This window comes from Drosophila busckii, chromosome 2R (genome assembly GCF_011750605.1).
Source record: "Drosophila busckii strain San Diego stock center, stock number 13000-0081.31 chromosome 2R, ASM1175060v1, whole genome shotgun sequence".
In the NCBI taxonomy this organism is placed as follows: Eukaryota; Metazoa; Arthropoda; class Insecta; order Diptera; family Drosophilidae; genus Drosophila; species Drosophila busckii.
In genome coordinates, this window is record NC_046605.1 from 13,195,549 (window position 1) to 13,217,451 (window position 21,903).

The 21,903-nt window shown below is 43.3% G+C and overlaps 5 protein-coding genes across 5 annotated transcripts in view; all 5 read right to left on the reverse strand.

Annotated features, from left to right (window-relative positions):
- Positions 1–21,903, reverse strand: part of LOC117134632 (protein prickle) — a 75,088-nt gene that overhangs the window by 31,213 nt on the left and 21,972 nt on the right. The window lies entirely within an intron of this gene.
- Positions 169–2,450, reverse strand: LOC108596132. The gene has a single exon (XM_017981599.1). The coding sequence runs from the start codon at positions 2,350–2,352 to the stop codon at positions 280–282; it is 2,073 nt and encodes a 690-aa protein (XP_017837088.1). The 5' UTR covers positions 2,353–2,450; the 3' UTR covers positions 169–279.
- LOC108596133 lies at positions 2,647–4,626 on the reverse strand. The gene has a single exon (XM_017981600.1). The coding sequence runs from the start codon at positions 4,569–4,571 to the stop codon at positions 2,670–2,672; it is 1,902 nt and encodes a 633-aa protein (XP_017837089.1). The 5' UTR covers positions 4,572–4,626; the 3' UTR covers positions 2,647–2,669.
- Positions 4,613–6,851, reverse strand: LOC108596131. Its single transcript, XM_017981598.2, has one exon. The coding sequence runs from the start codon at positions 6,768–6,770 to the stop codon at positions 4,650–4,652; it is 2,121 nt and encodes a 706-aa protein (XP_017837087.1). The 5' UTR covers positions 6,771–6,851; the 3' UTR covers positions 4,613–4,649.
- LOC108596130 lies at positions 7,064–9,286 on the reverse strand. The gene has a single exon (XM_033295083.1). The coding sequence runs from the start codon at positions 9,185–9,187 to the stop codon at positions 7,142–7,144; it is 2,046 nt and encodes a 681-aa protein (XP_033150974.1). The 5' UTR covers positions 9,188–9,286; the 3' UTR covers positions 7,064–7,141.

Below are 21,903 nucleotides of genomic sequence, written 5' to 3' on the forward strand. Positions count from 1 at the left end.
GCAACGTTAAATTGTTAATTGTTTTTATTCATTATATAAATAAATAAATAAATATTATATGATATAATCTTTGATTTTACCAATGAAAGTTGTGTAAAATATAAATTGTTAATTGCTTATTCATTATATAAAATAATACAATTTTATTTTAATTATTTATTAAGCACTCATTAATTTAAGTTACGATTTACCCAATGACTGCAAAAACTAAGCTCAACGACAACGTATAAATTTAGCGCGATAACTAACGAATTAAAGGCGTATATAAAAATTGGATGTTTAAATGAATTCGGTGCTCTCGATGACCGACACTATGTTCTCCGCCAAGTCACAGAGATGCGAATAGGTCTGCATATAGAGCGAGTCTCGGTAGAATTTGTTGCTGCGCAGCTTCTTCAAAACATACAGTTCGGGATTTTGTAGACGCAGCTGTCGCCACCAAGGCTTGAGTTGTGGTGCAGCATCCTCGTCCTCCTCGCTGACCTGAGGCTCTTGGGCTTGAAAGCGCGCCAGCTCCGACTTGTAGGCGTTCTGCTCTATGGTCAGCATAAGCTGCTCCCACTCCTCGATGCCGTTGCCAATGCAGCCGCGCACGTAAATGAAGCGTGAGCGTTCCCGCTCCCTGTTGTGCTCATAGTGAGCGAAATCGCCAGCAGCGCTGCACTTAAGTGTGCTCTGCACTTGCAGCATTAGCTCAAAGTACTGCTCGCGTTGCAAGGCATCGGGCAGGCGTAGGATGTGCTGCTTGAGTGTGTCCAAGCGCCAATCCCACTCCGGCTCACGTGGCAGCTTAACGGTGTTATACAAACGCCGCAGGGCAAGCAAATCGTCAAAGCGCTCGCACTTGTAGCCCGCATTCTCAGCATTGAAGACCTCACGCTCATCGAACAGCCGCTCATAGGGGCACAGCAGCTCCTGAGGCTTCGCCACAACAGCCAGCTCGGCCTGCCTGGCAGTCAGTCGATCCATCGACTGCTGGTTGGCCTTATCGATGAGCCCGAGTGTTTGTTTGTCCAGCTTGTGCGCATAGTCCGCATGTGGCACGCACTTGGCTTGCAGCCGCAGAACGATGCCCTCGTTGCGATGACAGAATATGTTGGGAAAGATGCGCAGCTCAATGCGTCGATTGTGCAGACCCACCATGTGAGGCTGGAAGAGCGCCCTGGGGATGTGCACATCGCCCGGGAAGAGCGTAATGGGATTGCACTCGAGCAGAAAGCTGTCATCCGTGATATCCATGAAACTTGTGGCTCGTTTGCTCAAATTCTGCCACTCGCAGATGATGACGCACCTGCCAACATTCTCCAGGCGCAGCATCTCCTTCAGCTGCTTCTCATACGGCGCACACTCAAAGTCAATCTGCAGCTCTAGTTCGTTGGTGGTGCGACGCTCACGATCGGTAAAGATTACATTGTTGATCTTGAGACCCAAGTTGTGGCTCTGCAGCGCCTGTGGCTCTGATTTGACGGTCTCTTCCGGCAGCTGCTCCTCAATGCAACTTATCGTGCTGCTGCTTATGGAGTACAGCGAAGAGTTTACAATCAAGTCAATGTCCTCGACATGTTGCATGTTGTTTGCGGCCAGCATATTGTTGCCCACCACCTCCAGGTTTTGCGTATCGGGAAAATAATCGAGCACGCGATCCATATCCTCTGCCTGCTGCTCAATGCGTTGCTTCAGCACATTCGAGGTGATCCACTTGCCACGCTTGCCCGTCAACTTATTCACCTCCACATCCGGCATTATCTCTGCCATCGTAGCCTTAGTCAAGCCACTAATCTCCACCTGCACCTGTGCAGCTTGCTCCGCCTTCGGCAAAGTCTCCTGCACCGCATGCAGCTCCATACACTGCTCCATATCCAGACGCCTGGGCAGCTCTGTGCCCTTCTTTTCCGACAGCGTCACAGGATTCATGCGTTGCGCATAGTCCATCAGGCGATTAATCGTGCCCTTGTCGCGCTGCTCCAAGCTGGCGGGCAAATTGATGAGCATTTCTCCAGGCATTTTGCCCGTCTTTTTGTTGATCCTATGCTGCATGCGCTCGCGTGCACGCAGTGTATCCTGCCAGAGCTTGAGGCGCCTGTCCATGTCCTCGCATTCCCTGTAGCCTGAATCCAGTTCACAGGTGGAGCTGGAGAGCTTTGCCACTCCAGCTCGAGCGGCAAACATGGCACCGATTATGTCATCCACAATCGCCTTGCCATCCTGTGAGGTCACCTCCTTGAGTTGGCCAGAGGCGCGATAGAATATCTCTGTGGATGTGGAGCTCAGCGACAGCGTGTTCTCATAGGATGGATTCTTCTCTAGCTCGACGGCCGTTATCACAGACAACATACGCGATCTGTGTGACATTTTGCAAATGTATGTGTACGGTCTGTATGTGTGTATGCGTGTGTAGGTGTAGATGTTTGTGTATACTTCTGAACCACATGTACATTGAAATAATTTAATTCTAGATTTATACAAAATAGACAACTACAAATTTCAAAAATTTGTCAAAATGAAAAGGCAAAAATATTTATGAATTTTTCAATTATCAAATATTGAATAAAATATTAAATCGATTTCTCCTGCAATTCCTGAATAGCCTTTTTCTTTTCTCTAAGTTCCCTTGAATCTCAATTATTTAGTATTTAATTTCTTTTCTTTTACATCTGTCTTAGTTTTATTTAGCTAGCTTCACTACTTTCAATAGCTGACACAATATCTTCCATTATGTTACAGAGATAGTCATAGGTATACATATACATAGAGTCCCGTAAGCTTTTAGAGCGCCGCACTATGCCCGGCTGCTCTTTTAGTAGCTTCGTCTCCAGCTGCCAAAGCCGCTCCAGCCACAACTCAAAGCTATTGGCCAAGATGCCACGCACAAAGACGAAGCAGCTGCGTTGACGTTGCGACACTTTGGCGGGCGCATCGCACAAGCTTAGCGGCAACGACTTGCCACTAAGTGTGGCGAGCAGCTGATGCAGCTCAGCAAGGAGCGCAATACGCTGCTGTCTGCTGCTCTTGTGGCAAACCAGCTCACGCAGCATGCTGATGCTGTAGTCCCAACGCAAATGCGGCTGCTTGACGCGCTCAAAGAACTGCTTGAGCTGCTGCATGTCGCTGTTGCGTTGGCAGCTGTAGCCCAAATTGCGCTCATTGAACGCCTCGTGCTCGTCCAGGTCACGTGAGCTGGGACAATAGCACACAGGCTGCAGCGCAAAGAGCTCGGGATAGATTAGGTTGAGGTTCAGGGGACAGCGGCGGTAGCAAGTGCGCAAGCTGCGCTTCAGGTGTTGGCTGTATTCAGCGGGCGGCGTGCACTGGCCGTGCATGTTGAGCGTCAGGGCGCAGGGATAGCGAAAGAAGATGCGCGGCTGTGTGGTGAGCAGCCAGCGCTGCTTGACTATGCAGACCTTGCGTGGGCGGAAGAGCACAGAGACCTCATGCGCTTCGCCTGGACGCAGCATAAAGGGTTCTGTATCGAATATGAACTCATCGTCTAGCGCATCGAATAGAGTTTGATTGTAGGCAAAGAACTCGGCACGCATCCAGTTGAATCTGATGGTATCTCTGCCAAGGTTTTCCAATCGCATTACAGTGCGCAAGATGCGCTCGTAGGGATTGCAGACGAACTTGCGCTCGAGTATGGGTGAGAATTCGGGTCGCTGTCGCTTGTAGGTGGTGTTATTGATCACCAACGCCAGTTGCGAGGGTGCGCTGATCAACGGCTTGCTCCTCTCCGATGGATTGATTATTTCAGACGGCTGCATCGACATTATACTATGAGGATTAGAGCGGTACTCCAGCACACGTTCAGTAAACGTTAAATGTGAACTGGAGATGGTACAAGCGTCTGAGGCACTTGTCGAGGAAGTTACAGTGTGCATCGATTGAAAGAGACCCGCATTGGACAATCTATAGCTATGACCCATGACCTGCAGTCCGTTTATATCCGGACAGTACTCGAGCACATCTCTTATGTTGCAAAAGTTCTTATTAATGTGCTGGCCCAAGTAGTCTGAGTCTATCCATTTGGTGTGCGTCTGTTCTTGTGGCAGCTCAAAGTCATTGGGTTTGGGAACGCCTACAAATTCATGCAGTTTACTCTCTGGTACACACATTTGCACAGGCTCCACACATGGGCTACGTGCACCCAATTCTAAAATATGTGGCTCTCTATTTTGAGTTGCCTTGGCCAAAATGCTATTGAGCGTTTGCTGCTCACGATTGTCCCTATTGAAGAGCATATCCTCCGGCATTTTACCCGTGCTGCGCATCAATTTCCCCTGCAGAGCACGACGCTGACGTATCATGTTCTTCCAGTAGTGCAAGCGTTTGTCCACGATGCTCTTCGATGATGTTGAGCGTTGATTGGAGGTTTCTAGCGAATCCGATTGCTCGTACTGTCCCTTGCGCTGCTCAAAGATGTCATCGACGATTTCGTAGACCAGCTTTTGACTATTGTCTAGGTGCATTTGCTTTAACGAATCCTCTGAGCGAAGATAATTCTGCGCGGACTCCTTTGGGGTAGGAGCTCTTGTCTGTGACTTGAGCGTAGCTATACTAAAATATTTATCAGCCATTGTGTTTGGAAAACAATAATATTAAAAGTGACAACTAAGGAAGAGAAGCCTGGTCTACAGAGTAACAATGAATATTATTTAATTCGCTACAATTTCGGTGCTTTCGATAACAGAAACAATGTGCTCAGCAATGTTACACAGATGTGTGTAAGTTTGTATATAGAGAGCATCTCGACAGAACTTGGAATGACGCACTTTTCTCAGCACTGCAGCTGTGGCATATTTCTCCAGTTCAGCTTCGTCCTTTTCAGCATTCACCACAGGCTTCAGAGAATCCTCTTCCTCAGCTGCTTCTTCGTAGAGATGAAGGTAGAAACGTTGCAGCTCGGGCTTAAAGAAAGATTCCTCTACGGTAAAGACTATGTCTTCCCATTCCTCAACAGCATTGCAGATGACACCACGCACATAAATGAAGCGTGTGCGTTGCTGTTCCATATGCTGTTCGGTAACAACATCCAGATCGAGTGCCCGCCCCATAAGTGGACCCAGCAGCTCAAGATAATTATTAAATAGCTTTTCGCGCTCAGCAACTTTCTCAATACGCAGGATGTACTGCTTGAGCGTCTGCAGATTCAAGTCCCACTGTGGTTCGCGTGGTTTTTTCACCAGCTTATGCATGCCCTTCAGCACCTCCAAATCATCAAAGCGCTCGCAATGATAGCCGGGATTCAGCGAATTAAACAGCTCACGTTCATCCAGCGTGCGCTCATAGGCGCAACAAGTGGGTGGTGGTTCCACAAGCGGACTCAGGTCACCCAAATGTGAGGTAAGCTCTTGCATAACCAAAGTGTTTGACTTACAGATGAGCACGCAATGCAGCTCTCGAAGTCGAGTCATGTATTCCTTGGGTGGCGTGCAGCGCCCATGGAAACGCAGCATCAACGACTCCTGATTGCCACAAAATATTTTGGGATCCACCTGCAGCAGCCAAAGCTCCACAGCCATGCTCACCTTGCGTGGCTGAAACAAGACAGTCAAGCTATAAGATTCTCCATAGGCCAGTCTAAAGCTGTCTGTATCGAAGAGAAACTCCGAGTCCTGCGCCAGCAGCAGCGTGGGGCGATTGTAGTAATAGATGCCCTGCTGCCAGCTTAGGGACAAAGTCTGCTTCCCTATGTTGGTCAATTGCAAAATGCGCTTGGCGCGGCGCTCGAAGGGTGCGCAGTTGAATTCAATGTACAGCTCCTGGCAGTCGCCAATGGGCGACTCGCTGCAATTATAATCTTTGCCATTGATGCGTATGGCCAGCTCTGGGAGCGGTTGTTGCTCCTTGTTTGCTTCAGTGCCTTCCAGCTCGCCGTCTTCCAAACACTCCTCAGAGCAGGGCGAGTAGCTGCTGGTTGATATGGATTTAAGCTCTTCTTCGCCTATGAGCTGCGCATGGGGCTTGCGCTTTAGACGCTCCACATTGATGCCGGTGACCTGCAGTGCATCCAAGTCTGGCATAAATTCCAGCACATTGTGTATCTCATAGAAATGCTTTTCAATGTGCTTATCGAGTTGCTGCGAGTTAAGCCAGATGTGCTCGGGTGGCGGCTGTTCGGCCGCCTCACTGCCCAGCAGCTCATGCTGCGTCACCTTTGGTAGTCCTATAATCTCCACAGCCTTGCGTCCCTTGCGCTCAGCCTGCGGCAGTGTTTCATACACTTCCTGCGCCCACTCGCAGCTACACGGATCAACTAAATCGCGTAGTTGGCCCAGCTCACGCTTGTGCAGCTTATCCGGCTGCAGGCGCTCTGCATAGTCAAGCAGTCGCACCATTGTTTGCTTGTTCCGATTGTCAAGCGTAGCTGGACGATTGAAGAGCACCTCCTCGCTCAGCTTGCCTGTCACCAGCTGCACGCGCTGCTGCAGTTGGCGTCGCTGCTGCAGCATCTCGCGCCAGTACTTCAGACGCTTGTCCACATGCGGCTCGGGCTGCGCTTGTAGCTCTAAATGCTGCAGATCGCAGCTAGAATCAGTGTCCGCCAACTGTCCACGCCGCTCGGCAAAGATCTCTTCTAATATTTCATCCACAATTTTCGAACTAAAGTACGGCGTGCTTCCGCTAATTCTCTGTGGCTTATCATTAAATTCTGTGACTGTGCTTGAGGGCGCCTCCACCCAGTTGGCCATGGTGCCAGCATTTATTGTAGAGTATTGGTTCACTGGGAATCTGGGATAAATTATTGAGACCTTCTTAGAGGACCCCACGTCCATGTTGTTGAAATTGTTTTGAAGTATTGTAGCTTAACATATAAAATACGAGAATTAAAATTTGTATAACATGTCAAGAGCAGCAGACACGATAGCAATATATAAACTGAATCATCAGTGAAATAAAAATATGTTATGGATTTGATATTGTTGGGATGGTACTTGCGATCAGCAGCTTTCGATAGTTTGCCAATTGTTTGACGGATGACAGTTGCAGTTGTGCAGTGCATACCGTGTATATCGACTATCGATATGTCAAGTGTCAATCCCTAGGAGTTACAACGCTTTTTGAAAAATATTTTATAGAAAACGTATATTTGGTGAAAGTTGCTGAGTAGAAAAAGCGTAAATAAATCTTCTTCTTTAGCTGTCATTTAGCGATGCACAGTGCTCTCAATAGCCGAGACAATATTCTCAACAGCATCACAGAGCATGCTATAAGCCTGCATATAGAGTGAGTCCTTGAAGTATTTGCTGGTCGAGACTCGATTGGCCACAAACCAATCAATGTAGAAGGAGTCGGGCAATTCCTCCTCCTGATCGAGAAACGTCATATAGCTTTGATATTCAGTCTTGTAGAACTGCTGCTCAATGCTATCCGCCTGGGCCTCAAACTCCTCAATGGTGCTGCAAAGTATGCCGCGCACATAAATATACGAGGAGCGCTCACGTTCGGGATTCGCTTGGATTTTGGCCAAAAAGTCGCCATAACCGCAGCGCATGGGTGTGATCAGATCGGAGAGTATAACTTGCAGCGCTTCACGTTGCTTGAGTCCCTGCTGTGAGATGAGCTCCCGCAGCGACTTGAGGCTATAATCCCAGGCGGGCTGGCGTGGCTTCTTGATGAGCGCATGTATCTCCTTCAGCGCCTCCAAGTCCGCATAGCGCTGGCAAATGAAGCCCGCATTCTGAGCTGCAAACACCTCGCGCTCATCCAGCGCACGCACATAGGGACATTGAGTGGTGTTGTCTATGATGGGCGCCAGCAGCGCCTGCATTTTGGCCAGACGTCTGGCCATCTGCCTGTTGCCCTTGTCCACCAGCAGCTGCTGATGCGCATCAATGCGATGCTGAAAGCTCTCGGGCGCTACGCAGCGACCCTCCAGCAGAATCTCCAGCTGGCGCGGTCCGCAGAAGGGCTGGCGCTCAAAGCGCATGCTCCACTGTAAGAACTTGACGCCCACCTTGAGTGGCTGGAACATGACCTGGATGATGCGACGCTCCTCAGGCTGCAGTATAAAGCTGCGATGATCAAACACAAATTCATTGTTATGCGCCAATTGTATGGGCAATGTTTGAATGGAAGGCAGCGATTGATACAGCGAGACAGCAATGAATTTGCTGCCAATGTTTTCCAGCTCCACCAGCGTCTTCACTTGCCGCTCATATGGCGAGCACTCAAACTGCAGCGTTATAGTGTTGCACAATAGACCAGTGTTCTCGCCAAAGCCATAGTTGATGCCATTGATGCGCACAATGTTGCTGCTGTGCACAATTCGCTGACGCTGTTGAGTCTTCAGCAGCCAATTGCCTTCCTGCTGCTCCTCGACGCTTGGTTCCGCTTTTTCTGGCACTGGCACTGGCACTAGCAGTTCCTCTGACTCTGTTTCAATGGAGGAAGAACTCGATATAGTGCACATAGGATCCTCGCCTTGGCACAGCAGCGGTGGCAGCGCCGGCTGCGGCTGCTTCACCACTTGCAGTTTCTCTATTTCCGGACAAAAATCCATAATATTTGTCAGGTGCTCCTCGCACTCCTCAATGCGCTGCAGCAGCACTGGCGAGCGCATGAACTGACTCTCAGCTGTTGGCAATGCCACTCCCTGCTCCTCGCATGCCACCTGTGGCATGCCAACGAACTCGAATGTCCGCAGCTTCGGCTCTGCAAATTTCAACTCACGCAGCTCACGACACTCTGGCGCATCCACTTTGCGAGCAGGCAGCACTGCCTTGGGCTTGGTCAGCGGCACGCCCTCACTGCGCACTGCTGTGTCCAGCATGCGGCGGAACAGCTGCTTCTGGCGCTCATCAACGGTCACGTGACGATTGAAGAGCACTTGGTCGGCACGCTTGCCCGTTTGGCGTTGTATGCGCTGCTGCAAAACGCCACGTTGCTGCAACATTTGTTGCCAGCACTTGAGACGCGGATCGAGCTCCAAGTTGGGCTCAACGAGTTTTTGCTTGCTGCACTCGCTGCTGCTGATCTCGGCCATGAAACGATCCTCATTGTTGATCGCACCGAAAATCTCGTTGACCACGCCCTGGGCTATAAACTTGGGTATGGCCTCATGACCTTTATTCAGTTCGTATATGTCCTGATACTCCTTAAAGTTTACACGTTCCGTGTCCGACGAGTTCTGTGGCACTGGCACCTCCAACTGACTGCCATAAGTTTTACAAGTTTTATTTTTCACAGACATCGTAGCGCGGAGTTTTGTGTTTAATTGTATTTTAATTGTTTAACTATGGGGTGCATAGAAAATATATAAAAAGTGCTAATGCTTTTTATCTGTTATATGTAAAATAATATTATTTCAAATTCAAGTCAATAAACTTTGTTGAATAGTTTGACTTTATAAGCAGCGCAGACTAAAGTTGTTCAGCAGCTAATCGTAATTTTAGTATTTCAATTAAATTGTTTACAGCTTGCTTAGTTACTTCATGATTTCGATTTATTATACTTATTTCGACAAAGTGACTAATCAAAAATGATCGCCACTAAAAAAATAAATCTAACTACTTAAAAAGCTTTTTCTATTGGCGTGAATAATTCCGAATTACTTTTCATATATTCCTAATCATTACTTGCGCTTTTTTTAATTATTATGAATATTTTTCCAAAATAATTTAATTGATTAGTTAATTGTAAGTGAAATTGAAGAGCATAAATATACAAAACATGAACACAACTTTTACTTTTTTAAGGAAATTCAAGAAATAAAATTGAATTTTAGTTGGAAGCCTGTCAGGCTACAGAAAAACGCTTAAAGTAGCGTTTTCATTAGCTTTTCCTTCGTTTTATCTGACGTGTTCAATGCTGCTAAATTATATTAGCTCTATCTCGCTCTCACTCTTTTTCAATTGCTGTCGCACCTACACATATTTCAGCCTGCAGCTTATTGCAATTTATGTGGCATAATTCCTTTTGCCCCAGCAGCGCGCTAATTTGCCAACAACTTACAATGACAAAAAATAATAAACTAGACAAAAGAGAAAAACCAAATTAAATTCACGTATAACTCGTGTGACAAGTCATCATAATTTTCAGCAACTTTGTCTACAATGTGGAATTTCCATTGGCAAATGAGCCCACCCGCTGCTCAATATGCTGAGCTTCGAACGACATTGACGTGCCGCCTTCACACAATTCAAAATTGCCCCCAGAAGTTGTTAGTTGAGTTGTCGATGTTTGTTGTTGTGGTTGCTAATGTTGCTGTTGTTGTGGTTGCTGCTGCTGTTGTGACTGGCACTGTCAGGCGAGTCGACATCAAAGTGAAAGGAGTCCCAGTCAGGCTAAAACAAACGAAACTTACCTGCAAATAAATAAAAGCAAAGAAGGGCAAATATTTAGTTTGATTTATTGATAGCACAAATGCAATTTATATATGAATAACTGAGTCTTAGTCTGATGTCTGGTGTCTGCATCCTGCGCAGCTCATTACAAAAACTATTGTTGCAACTTTTGTTGCATTGTGGCCATTGTGCAATTGCAATGGAAACTTTTGTGCATTCACAAAAATACAATAAAATAAAAGAAGCAACAGCAGCAGCAACAAAGCCATATCAATTACCCAGACTGAAATAAAATAAAGTAATTTAGCGCAAGCACTGCCTCAAGTCCTGGCTGGATGTAAAGCCCACTAACCGCACAAAGAGGAAGCACGCACCGCTGCAACCAACAACAACAACAACAAGCAGCAGGCAAAGCCGTTGGCCGCATTCTATGTCTAGCGGAAATGTTGTTGCTGTTGCTGTTGTTGCTGTTGGCAATTTGAATACTCAGCATTATGATGAGCTAAGTCGAAATCGGAGTCGGAGGCTGCAGCTGCAACTGCAACTGCAACTGGGCGCATATGTTGCAGCTACGTGCCGTGGCGCAATGCAATCAACATATTGTAATACTGAAATGCATATTGGGGAACGTGCAAATAAGACACTCGACACTTAACGGCATGCCGCACAGCAACAGCAACAACAGCAACACACACAGCTACGAGCTGGGAGACATGGACAAGTGCAACAGCAACAACAAAAATCTGGCAGCGTTTGCATTTTGATTTCCATTTTCATTTCGCATGCACTCAAAGTAATGCATTTATTATTTACCAGCAGCCAACAGGCAACGGGCAACAGGCAGCAACTGAGATTGCGACTGCGACTGCGACTGGAGGATTGAGGATGAGATTGTCTGCGCTTAAGTCCAAGGCAGAGGCAACGGCAACGGCAACTCAATTCAATTTCGCAGACTCATGCAGTCAGTTGTCAAAAGAAGACGACACTTGCCAACGAGCCTGCTCTATTGCTTACCCCCAGCTGTAGCTAGACAGCGTCTGTGCCACATGTTGCACATAGCAGTTGTTGTTGCTGCTTCTGCTGCAGCTGTTGACAGGCAGCGGCGACAGCAACTGCTGGCGCTTCTTCACTGCAGATCGAATAGCAGACAACACAGCAAAATATTTGATCAAAGATAGGTTCACTTTCTGCTGCTGTGTACAAAAATAAAGTCCTGATGTCAACCAAATGTAATTTTAATATTTATTCAATTTAGAAACAATTGACTAAGCAAAATAATAACAAACAAATGCTTACAAAGTAAATGCGTCTAGGCCTAAGTAATTGTATTAAATATTCGCTTGTTTCTTATATAATAAAATGCATATATTTACTATATGTATATTTAAATCGAACATTTTCTATAAAATTTCTAAAGTTGTATAAATTATTTTAGTTGACATGGAAATTCCAAGATTAACTAAACAAAAACAAATTAAACGATTTAAAAAAAAGATTTTGTTTCCAATTTTATTATTAGTTTCTTATATAGTAAACTGCATATATGGCAATCATTATTTACTATTTGTATATTTAAATCAAAATGTTTAATCTAACAATTTCTAAAGTAGTAAGTAGTAAACTATTTTAGTTGACATGGGAACTCCAATTCTAACAATTCCAATTTTATTATTAGCTTTTATATATGGAAATATTTTTTATTAATAAGTTTACAACATTGTTTAATCAAATACACTAAAGCTTGATAAGGCAAAAATAAAACGCAGCTTATTATTTTCCAAATGATGACGAATTTCTTACGCTTTGTCATAAATTTGAAAGAAAATGTTTGAAATTTATTACCGCTCTTTTCTGCATAATAATTTATGAGAAATAATTCTCTTGGCAACTTCGAGTTGCAAACTAGTCAACCCTGTCTTTAAATTAACCATAATAAATAGCAACAATTTAGTTGCTGCCGTTTGTGGTTTTTCTATTTTTTATTTTGCATGCAAACATTGCGCCAATAATAATCAAAATTTTATTGAATGAATTGCTGAATGGCCTGTTCGAGCTGTAAATTGTGTGCAACAACAAGAGACGAGGCCAGAGCCACATGCAGCTGCCCCAGCCGAGCATGCCACATGCATAGTATGGTAGTATGTGTGGTCATAAAAGTGCGTTACAAATAACTGCACATTTATTGAATGTTGCACCGTTAGAGGCAACGACGCCCAATGTGGCACTTGCTCTGGCTCTGATATTTCTCGTCTTAATTGCTGTGCAATTTGTGCACCAAATGCTAACCGCCTGAATGGAATTTGCTGTCAAATTGTTGCACTTAATTAAAACTTATTGAAAGCGCGCTTAAGTGAACGCCAAAAGCCAAAAAGATATATGAAACAAGTTGCTAGACTCCACTTGTGTTGCAGCTAGAGCTGGGGCCATGTGGGTTGTCGATCGGATTTTTATACAAATTTGCTAAGTGCTGTATTAATAAGTGGGGTGGGGTGGGCTCTCTGCTGGAATATTCAGTGTAGATCAACTTTGTATCTTGCTGTGGTATTTACCTAACTTCGGCGGACTTGATGATGGCCTTGGGCGGCGCATCCCAATAGTTGGGCGCTGGTGGCACCCACTGGCGCAGCACTTGATAGTTGCCCTCTAGCAGTTCCATGCCCTCGATGACCTCCACATCGGAGTCGCCATCGTTATTGACTGCAGCCGGCACATTGTTGTTATTGTTGTTGCTGTTATCGGCATGCAAATTATCAAAGGAATCGCTCATTGTGTGTTAAGCCTCTTGGGCCTAAAGCCTTTGATATTATTTTTTTATTTTGATATTTTCTGCTTTTTTGGCGCCGCTTTCACTGCCAGCTTGAGGTTTGGTAAACAAAGATGCGCATTGCCATTTGCGCTGAGTCACACACACACACACAGACACACACACACACGCACACAGTGAGACACAAAGAACGTAGCACCAAAACAATAACAACAAAGGCAAACGTCTTGAACTTTTGCCGGGTATTTTCTTTCGAGCGTATTTGTGATTTCTTGGGGAATTTGTACTCGTACTCGGGGCTTTGCCCAGCACACACATTTGTTAATTTTCAATTTACTATGATTAGATTTTTCACTAATATTTAATTGTATTATCAGCACAACAAACAACAAACACTCGCGGCTCGTTTCAGCGCTCACATTGCACTCCACGAATTGTTTCTTTCTAATCGGCGAAAATGTTCGTTGCGTTTGTTTTGGCACGAAATTTGACAAGCAACACGGCGAAAAACACAAACACACACACACATACGCGCAGCATAAAGAGGGGTTAATATCTGGCATTCGCTTTTTGCATCCCTTGTGGCAGAACTGAGCTCCGAATAGAACTGAAGTCGCCCCGTTGCTTGCTCGATTCTCTGTTTCAGTTTTCTGTGTGTTTCAGTTTCAGTTTTTGTGTCTCGCTTTTCTTTCGCCTTTCGAGACTCGACAGCTTTTATTCTTTTTTTAGTGAGTCAGTGTGCGTATGTGTGTGTGTGTGTGTGAGTTTGTTCAAAATAAGGGTTTGTAATTTAATGTTTTTATGTCTGATTTCGTTTTCGTGTGCATTACGTCTGCTTAGTGATTGGGAGGGGGGGCGGTAAGGTGTGCGCCTCATGGGTCGCTGCAGGAGGGCGGCTGAGGTGGTGTTTGCTGCATATTGTTGAAATTATGTAGCCAAAGGACAAAGCAGGAGGCACTGGGGTTCTCGAGTCTTGGGCCGACTAGAGTGTTCACCTTTTAAGCTCTTGAAACAAGTTCGAAATTGATTTGCACAGTGGTGCCAAGATCATGACAATTAAACTAAGTCAAGACGATCATTAGCAGCAGTTATAGTTAATAAAAATACTTTCAATTTATAATAAATTTTAATGTTTTAATAAAATTTTAAACAATTCAATTTACTGCTGAATTTTGTATAATATTTGCTGTTGGATATGCAGCTTGAATTCGCCGCACAGCATCAAAGCATTTCGCCGCAGCAAATTGCATGTGCGCCACTGTGCTCAGCCGTTTATTCGATACGTTCGACACGATCCCCGTGAACTCACACACACACACTCACTTGCATACACGCTGAAGCAGCGCAACCTTTTACGGCCACTCACTCACACTCTCACACATATGCACGAACCACCAAAATCTAGACAGGAAGGAAGCAAACGCTCGAGCGTATGCTCATATTTTGCAACATATATTCCATATATATTTACTCTCTCTCTCACACTCTCTCTCTCTTGCTTTGTTGTTGCTCTCTTTATTGCCAGGTTTTCTATTTTTAATTCACTCACTCAATTTGAATGTTGTGTCTGTAGAATTCACCCCTAAGCGTCTTCACGGTAATTTGAACACGTGCCGTGAGCAGCTGAGCAGCTTGTTGTTGTTGTTGTTGTTGGGTGGTAGTCGCTGCCGCTGGTCATCACCACCCTCTGGGGGTTGCTCTGCTCGCCTGCGATCGTAAAATTTTATGATTTTCATATGCTGCTTACGCGTTGAGCTTTCGGCCAAGCATTTGGTTTGTTGTTGTTATGAAGCAATTAGCGCAACGTTAAACGCAACTGTACTAACGCGTTACGCCCCCGCCTCGTATGCCTTGGGGCGCCCACAAGTATGCAATGCACTCGTAAAAACAATCAACTTGGCAACACTTACGAGGCCTTGGGGAATAGCCAACAACATACTGCGTTGACTGTCGGTCCGACGCACTGTCAAACGAAAGTGAAATTTTCTGTTTGCATGTGAGCTTTTGGGTTACGGTATTTAATGTGCAAATAGCTCATACTCCCAAACACTAGTCAACAAATTGCGTCGTTTGGCAGTTCAAATCAACCCTGCAGACAAGCTGCCCCCACACAAGCACAACAAATATGCACAGCGACAACAACAACAACAACAACAACAACAACATGCAACAATGGGGGGCAGTAACAGCAGCAACAGCTCGACACTTCAATAGCCGCACACAATTTCCGTTAGAGGCCTTGACTTGACGCTCGGTCAAACATTAAAGCAAAATTTTAATTAAAATGCAGCCAGCAACATTTTGGGCGCTTGTCAACATGTTGCCAGCAACATTTGATTTGCCTACGAAACAGTTCAAATGACATTTGTGTCATTTAATTTATTCATTGCATTATGAGCATAGTTAGCAGCTCGAATAGCTGCAAAAGAGGGCAGCAAACCCCCAAGAGATGCCACAGATACACCCACACACACACACACACACATACACATGTTTACACGTAGCTATGGCATAAAAATAATTATATCAAGCTGATGGCATTGCCGTCTGGCAATTCTTTGATTGTTAACCAAGCAGTCGTCTGCCCGTTTGCATTTTCCACCCTCGCTAATGTCGTTTTGTCAGCAAACGCCCACGCACACACACACACACACACACACACACACCATCAACCGCACAGTTTTGAAAACAACGTGGTATAAACATAACGCCTGCCAGGCCTGCGCGCCTTGGGGGCACGGTCTTGGCTTTAGGTCGGTTTTAACATGATTTGTTGGATTTAGCCAAGATTTCCTAATTCTATTCGTTAGCCCTTTGCCCACACAGGGGTTGGCCTTGGGTCTGTCTGTCTGTCTGCTCGTTCGTTGTTGTTCACACTGGTGGGTGTTGTTGACTCTGCGGCAATGCAGTTTAAAGTCTTTGACCAGGAAATTTATGCAAAAATGCAGCTACACTAGCAGAAATAAATTTCAAGAACCTTAATTTATTTCTCATAAAAACTAAAAGGTTAGGAAAATTTAGGGTTGGCTAATTTTATAGCCACATTTGACATTTTTCTGCCAACATTTGTTAATTTATTTATAGTAAGTATTTGTTTTATAAGTTCTTTCAGTACCCAAAAGAGAAATTTAAATTCAAAGAAACCAAAAAGTTTAAGCTGATATTGACATTGATATATTGGGAGCTTGAAGCTCCTTGCTTTACTCCTGTAAAATTCGAAACATTTTTTTATGAATAAAATCTAAAATCTTTTTTGCCTCCCACGATTGGGTTTGATAATCAGCACTTTTTAAATAAATTTGAGCTAAAACAGAATTTTATCGATTGAACAACAAGTAAACGCATTAAATAATTATTGTACATATGAATGAATAAAATTCTAAAAATTCAGAAACTATTTTTATATAAAATTTTTGTTTCTGAGATTGCAATAATTTACTTTTATTGTAAATAAATAGCAATCATTCTTTTTGTTTGCTAGCAAGCTCTTATCAGTTTTCACAATAAATTTAGCTTAATAAAGTCTGAATTTAAGTCTGAAAATAAAGATAGTGGCGCAATAAATTTTAATAATAAATTTACACGCTAATTTAGAAGAAGCAAAGGGTATTTATTTTTTTTCTTCTATAATCAGATACGGAATTTTGTGCTCAAAGTTGGGTATTTCCTTAATTCACTCAGCACTATAAACTTTTATTTACTTAAATTCCTCAACCATTGACTTTCGAAATGTTAATTAGCAGTTACAGTTAGTTAGCTGTGGCAATTGCTGCCACTTCTCAGCAATTATCGCGCAATTTAGTCGCTTTATCTAAGCAGTGTAATGTTTCCCCAACTTTAATGAGTGAGATCTATTAGCTGCATACAATGTTGTCGCTTGTTGCTTGATAGCTTGACTATGTCTATGCTACTGATAGTGCTTAGCACTTCATTATGATGGGCCGAGGGGTCTCGCATGACTTTGATATGCTATTGTTGTGCCTATGCGCTGATGTGGGAAACTGCCATAAGAAAAAAGCTAACTAAGTACGCTTTACTAGTTTTTTATAAACTTAATTTTGACCAACAAACTCTTAATGGCTTGGAAGTTGGGTCGTTACACTCTCGAGTGCCAAAAAAAGAAAACCATATGCAAACGCTCATGGCTCTGGTTTGGGCAACTTCCTTTAGTTAGCGAGCGAGTGGCGTTTGTTTACTTAAAGACTTTCTACGCATCGTTAGACGTGGCAGCCACATGTTGAGGCAATGGAAATCTTTAGATCAAAGAGCGCACAGTTCGCTGTCTCTTTCCTTGGCGTTTATTACGCTTTTGCAATTTAGACAAAATGCGTGTTTCGACTTGCTTAGAATTCCAGTTAAATGTTTGTTTTGTTTGCCGCTTTGCCTTAAGGCCTTAGACAAAGTCAAAGAGTTCCCGCTCCAGCTCTTGCTATTTTTTGTTTTTGGGGGGGCCTCTGTCGAAATAACTTTGGCCAACAAGTCAAACAGCAAATGCTACACATTTAATGTCTATTTGTATTTGTGTTTGTTTATTATTAAAATCAGCTTGTTTGCCCCACTGTATAAACACACGTGTGTGTCTGTGTGTGTGCAGCTTATAAATATGCAAGTCATTAATAGAAATATGATGTACCCAAGTCAGTCCAAGCATGCACAGCACTCAAACCACAGCATGAACGTCAAAGTCAAATAGCAACAACCCCTGCTAGACAAACACCCACCCACCCAACCAGCCACCCACTCACTCACGCACTTGCTGTCAGTCAGTTTGTCAGTTGGCTGAATTGACAGTCTAAGCGCTCCACTGGGACAGGCGAGCTCAAAATTGGGGTTAGCAACGGGTGTTAATAACAACTGGAGTGGTCAGCATGTCCTTGACTCCATGCTCAGCCTCATAAATTGAGTAAAAATTACGCTTCATTTGATTTAACACACAATCGGCTGGAAACAGGCTCGACTTGGTTACCGCTTGTGAAATCCTTTTGAGGGGACGCAACAATTGGATTAGGACATCATGACAACGATGACGGGCGAGCAATGATTAAACGCCAACGATGTCCTTGATAATCAACATCATCATAATAATGCAGTGCCGACCCTTGCAAGCTGCAATCGAGCATACTTTCGGTATTTATAGGTTGCCTCGGGGCGACCAAGAGTAAGAGTCAGAGTCAGAGTTTTGTTGCCAAAACAACAGCGAAGTGGAGTTGGAGTGGCATATACTGGAGTAAAGTGTTACACGGAAGTTGAGCACTTATGACGTCTTGTCTTGCTCATAGCAATAGAGAAAGAGCGAGAGAGTTGGTTGGGGAAAGGGAGTCTGAAGAGAGTGAAATCTGCTCATACATAAATTCACAATTAATTTAAATATATTATTTTATATTATTATAGTAATAGTAATAGAAATTAGCTACATACATGAGCAGTAATAAAATAAAAGTCTCTAAATTTGAATATCGTTTGATTTTTTTCAATAGTTGTATTAAATATTTAACAGACTACGTATTAATAACTTCAAATTAAAATTTAATTATGTATTTTGTTGAAATTTAGCTAATACAATATGATTTAGAAATTCTAATTGTTGGATTTAAATAATTAACTTCCATTAAAGAATAACAAAATAATCACAATCATGTTCTCTGAAAAATTTTTATATTTTTATATTATCATAGTAATAGTAATAGAAATATTTATCTTTATACATGACCATCTATATTGGATTAACGTTTGAAAATAGATTTTTTAAATAATTTATTTATGCTCAAAATAAATAATTACTCAAGAGTTGCTGATTTTTTTCAACAGATGCATTAAATTTAATATTATTTATTTTTAATTTTAACTAAGAATTAATTTTATATAACAATAATGTAGCCAGAGCAACTGAGGCCTTTAGGCTGATGATGCATAAAATATTTAACAAACTACGTATTAAAATAATTTGAAATTAAAATTAAATTATGTATTTTGTAGAAATTTTGTTAATACAATATTCTTTTCGAATAGAAATTCTAATTGTTGCATTTAAAGAATTAATTCTCATTCAACAATAATCATTGTTTATGTTCTCTAAAAAGTTTTTATCGATTTGCTATACAAATTCTGTTTAAACTTGCAATAATTGCATAGAAATTTGTTTTCAAATTCCATTGGATTCAATGATTCACAAAACAAATAAATATTATGCAACTGCGCATAAAATAGATTGAGGAACTGCCCTCCATCGATTATTTCATCATCACGCACACACACGAATTGAATTCAATGAGATTGAAAAAAGTCAAATCAAACTTCATAAATTTTGAGCGTAAGATAAACAAGCTAAATTATGAACTCAGAGTCTTTTGATTTTCGTTAAATAAACATTGCTGAGTATTTGCTTTGCATATTTGAAGCGCTTGCTGCACTATTAAAATTTTGGCATGCAGCTAGGCTTGCACTTGCAACTTGTGGCATGAGCCGCGCCACAAAATGCAATAATAAACACATTGTCTTTCCGCTGTGTGCAGCATGCTCGAGTTTTTATTAGCTGCTGTGTTCTGTTTTTTTTTTTGTGGCAACGTGGGCAACGTTGCAACAACGCTAATATTTCCGCTATTGGTGGCGATTTCTTTCACTTTACCGCGGGCCACTGCAACTTGCACATGTTTGGCTTCACTTTATTTTCGCCTGGCATTGTTATTGTTGTTGCTGTGTTTTGTTTTATTGACAGGCCGCTGCCTGGTTAGCTCCTGGGGCTTGCACTGAGAGAAATGCAAGCGAGGCAGCGATCCTACAAAACGCTAGTTGCAGTTTGCTGGCTGACAGTGTAGCGAGGCCTGGCAGCAACATCCGCAGCAGCAGCAGCCGCAGCCGCACATGTGGCAAGTCGAGAGTCTGAGTCGGCTCGACTCACCAGCTAGTTGGCATGCCATGGGGATGGGTTGAATCTTGCTAGCTGGATCTGTTTGGCTCTGCTGTTTTTCTCCTGTTACGTTGCATTGTTATTGTTTATTGATGCACTACTTTGCGCTATTTTCGTGTGGCCAGCAGCAGCAGCAGCAGCAGATGGTGGGCGTTCGAGATGAGAACCACAGCAAGCAGCAAAGCTGGCAGCAATGATTTCTATGGCTGCTAAAAATACATAAATTGTTTCGAGCGCAGAGCAGATGTTGCTGCTGTCGCTGCTGCTGCTCCAAGTCCATATAAATCTGTTTACATGCGCTATATACTTTGGTTAGAGCTATTTACGCCCCGCTGCAAGCGTAATGAGTCAAGTGGGCGTGGCCTAGCTAAATGTGCTAAAGTGGCAGGCAGTTACTAACTGTAAATTGCAACTGCAGCAGCAGCAGCAGCAACTGTTGCCAACTTTCGCCCCGTAAAGCGCAGCGATTCATGTGACATGTGAAAAATTTGACAACGGCATAATTAGAAGCTGCTGCTGTTGCTGCTGCTGATACTGCAACTGCAACTGCAACTATTTGTGACTGTCGCATTTTTATTGAATTGTCAAGTCGAGTTGGTTGCTTGGGCCCAAAAGCCAGTTGCTGTTACTTTGGCTGACTTTTCCTGCCAATTACTGGCGTAGACAGCGTTTGTTGCTCGCTCCGTTTGCTCGTTTGGCAATTGCAGTTACTTTTTCTTTTGCGCATTTTTAGCGTTGCAATTACGTATACGACCTGGTTGCCAGATTTTTCGATGACTGCGCTTGCCGCTTGCCTCTGCCGCTGCTGTTGCCATTTTATGTCGCATGTAATTAGTCACGACGTTGCCAGACATACTGCAGGCCACTTAAGACACACTCAGCTGATTGTTGTCGTCTATGTCAGGGCTTGGGTGCTCTGCTGCCAACTTGCCAGCCAGCCAGCCAGCCAGCCTGCAATCTTGAGGCTTGAGCCTTTGTTGTTTGCCGTTAAGGGTAACAACTGCAAAAACAAACTAACTGCTGCTGCTGTTGCTGCTTCTTTTGCTCTTTTGCGGAAGTGTGAATTGCCCAGGCGAACAGTTGGCGACGCTTACTGTGCAATTTATGGCCAGCGGGCAGCACTGCAGCATAATTAGGCCAATTAGCCAGGCCTAACTGCTCATAAATTACTTGCATTCGTAGCCACAGGCAAAGCATTGATCCCAGCCGACCAACTCAAGCTCTTAACATATGCATTAGAAGCCTTAACGCTCAACACACACACACACACACGCAGAACTAATTTATAGACACATGCAGCGTAGTCTCAATAATAGAGTATTAATCAACAAAAAGCACAGTTAAATATAAATTGCTTGAAAAATTGCCAAGGCACAATTGAGAGAGCGAGAGAGAACCGGTTCGACATTCGACACTGAAAATTGTTAACAACAAAACAAAAGTAATATTCATGTTTTCATACTTTTTTTTTCATTTTTGTTGCTTGTTGCTGCCTTTTGTTGTTTAAATAAAGTTTGGTAAGCACTTGAAAACTTGTACTGCTGCGTAATGCTGACAACAACAATAACAATAACAAAAGCAACAGCAACTAGCAACTGAGCATCTCTTTCGGATACGCTTATCGAAATTAATTATGCTTGCTTACAAATTTCTAAAAAATATATGTTCACCTCTAGTACTTGCATTTAAAGCAATAAAAAATGCTAATTAAAAGTAGCAAACGTGACTTTAAAAACTATTTTATTGCTTACCAAAGCTCATTTAATATTCAAAATGCCCTTCGTTACGGAAATTTCTTGGCCATGCTCAACCTGCGCACTTGAGACTCGCTACATTTTTAGACCCGGTACTTAAAAAAGTGCAAAGGGTCATTTAATTTGGTCAAATGCGCATAGTGCGTAAGCTTTTTGTCTGTATGAGCGCTTAGATTTCAGCAACTATACAAGCTAGCG